The sequence below is a fragment of the Rhagoletis pomonella genome, unplaced genomic scaffold (genome assembly GCF_013731165.1).
Source record: "Rhagoletis pomonella isolate Grant_MI unplaced genomic scaffold, Rhpom_1.0 Rhpom_scaffold_00007, whole genome shotgun sequence".
Taxonomy (NCBI): domain Eukaryota; kingdom Metazoa; phylum Arthropoda; class Insecta; order Diptera; family Tephritidae; genus Rhagoletis; species Rhagoletis pomonella.
The window spans coordinates 38,906,321-38,908,346 of NW_023458561.1; the positions used below are offsets into that span (position 1 = coordinate 38,906,321).

The 2,026-nt window shown below is 38.2% G+C and overlaps 1 protein-coding gene across 2 annotated transcripts in view; it reads left to right on the top strand.

The window, feature by feature from the left end:
- The first annotated feature begins 1,643 nt into the window (after positions 1 to 1,643).
- The window catches only part of LOC118742768 (GPI ethanolamine phosphate transferase 2), a 15,365-nt gene continuing 14,982 nt past the window's right edge, over positions 1,644 to 2,026 (top strand). Inside the window, exon 1 of one of the 2 annotated variants that reach the window (XM_036475099.1) lies at positions 1,644 to 1,946. In XM_036475099.1, coding sequence (XP_036330992.1) covers positions 1,768 to 1,946 — 179 coding nt within the window. In that variant the 5' untranslated portion in view covers positions 1,644 to 1,767. The remainder of the gene's footprint in view (positions 1,947 to 2,026) is intronic. The other variant, XM_036475100.1, reaches the window with a different exon arrangement.

A 2,026-nucleotide genomic window follows, 5' to 3' on the forward strand; every position in this document is an offset into this window, starting at 1 on the left:
TTTGCTCAAATTTCCCTCAAGCGGTTTGTCAAACCTTCAAACACCCCCATACACAGCACAAATGGCTTGAAACAAAGGGAAATTTCGCTTGGTTTGTCAAACCGCTTGTGTGGTGTATTTCGCTCTTAAGTTCAAAATTATATCCAAGTACTTCAGTACCAGACATTGGCAAAGGGTGCCGTTTTTGTGACTTTAAGCCTACTCACGTTAAAAACGGGGGATGAACGGACACCAGCGCAAAGCGTGCTGTCTTGCAAATACAGCCACCACAAGTGAACGATGCTTATAACAGCTCATACTGATATTGACTTCGGCAAACCTGTATTCGTCGAACTATCTGGCGCATTTTATTTCAACCAAACCACGCATTATGGCCAAATGAGATAAAAAAACCATCTAAAATGCTACAAATCTTGAACTCCCTTAATATATTTTCAATTGAAGGTACAAAAAAAAATTTATTTATGTGCATACGCACATATGTACATTAGGGTGCTCATCGAAAATGGTTTTTTTTTTGGCCCTTGGTTTGGTTGAAATAAAATGCGCCAGATAGCTTGACGAATATTTGAGACCATGCTGTGACAGAACTATTTGAAAGTGAGCAGTCAAATCGACAGAACAGAAAAACACTTTTCAGCTGTCCTGGAGGTTAACTGTTGATATAGGCGCAGTAAAGCTAAGCGACAAAAGTTAAAAAAAAATGCTTTCCTAGCTTAGCAACAGCAGTTTTTTAGTGCATTTTTTACTTTTTCAAACACTGTTTAGTACTATAGTAGAGTTTAATTTTATTTGCTAAAAGATTAAATTTATTTGCCAAAAGATTAATTTTATTTGCCAAAAGGGGAAATGTTTAGCTATTTGTTCAACGATTTAGGGGTGCGGGCGGAGGGGGACGGGGTGTGGGCCCCACAAATCCCCCCTAAACGAAAGAGGATTGACGCCGCTTTATGAAAAGTCACCGCTCCCCCCCCAACCCCTCCCACAGACCTCTGGGGAGCTGTTTGAAAATAGGGGATTTTAGATTTTTTGCAAGGAAAAAACAAAGTTAAACTTGCGTCCGAAGAAGGGGGGTGAACACCTTTTGCAGAGAACACCTTTCTGCGTAGGCGGCCTTCGGCCGCGCTTAGGGATTATAACCCTTACTACGTAGAATTCTCCTTTCTGCGTGACATAACTGGGGCACCGCCCCAGCGTGAACTGTTGTCTACAAGTGTGTGTAAAAGTTTTTTGATTCGATTCACGCGTTTGGGCACAGCAACCCAAAATCGTTGTACAAATTCATAAACAGTACCCTCCAAAAGGTTAAATTTATTTGCCAAAAGATTAAATTTATTTGCCAAAAGATTAATTTTATTTGTCAAAAGATTAAATTTATTTGCCAAAAGACTAAATTTATTTGCCAGAAGATTAATTTTATCTGCCAAAAGTTTAACTTAATGTGTCAATGCTATATCTACCACACTTTTCAAATTTCACTTCAGTTTTATTGGCAATTTTTTTTTAAATACGAGCAAAAAGCACTCTGCGCCCTTGTTAGCAGATCAGCTTTTATATGCAAATAAATCAAAAAAAGTCGAGAGTCGAAAGTGAAAAGTCGACTTCAGTCGACTTCCATAAACTAAAAGTTGATCACTAAAATTCGACTTTCAGGAGTAAAAAGTCGATTTTGGTCGATAGTCGAAGTCGACTTTGCCATCCCTACAATGTATTGGATGATTTCCGTGAAAATACCATCAAATGATTTTCGTGATTATAAACTAAAAAATGTTTAAAAATGCATACATGCATGAGGAAACCCCATACATCAAATTGGTTTTGTTATGGATGATTATTACATTTGTTTCTGGTGCAACTATTTTTTTGATTGGTTTCTTTCCAATAAATAACTATTCCGCAGAACATGGTACAGGAGAGGGCCGCCCACAAAATTTGGACGAGTTGAGGTAAGTCAAGTCTATAAGTTCACTAAGCATCTAAAGCATATATATAGCTATGCCTGTATTCACACGCAGATTGAAGCCGC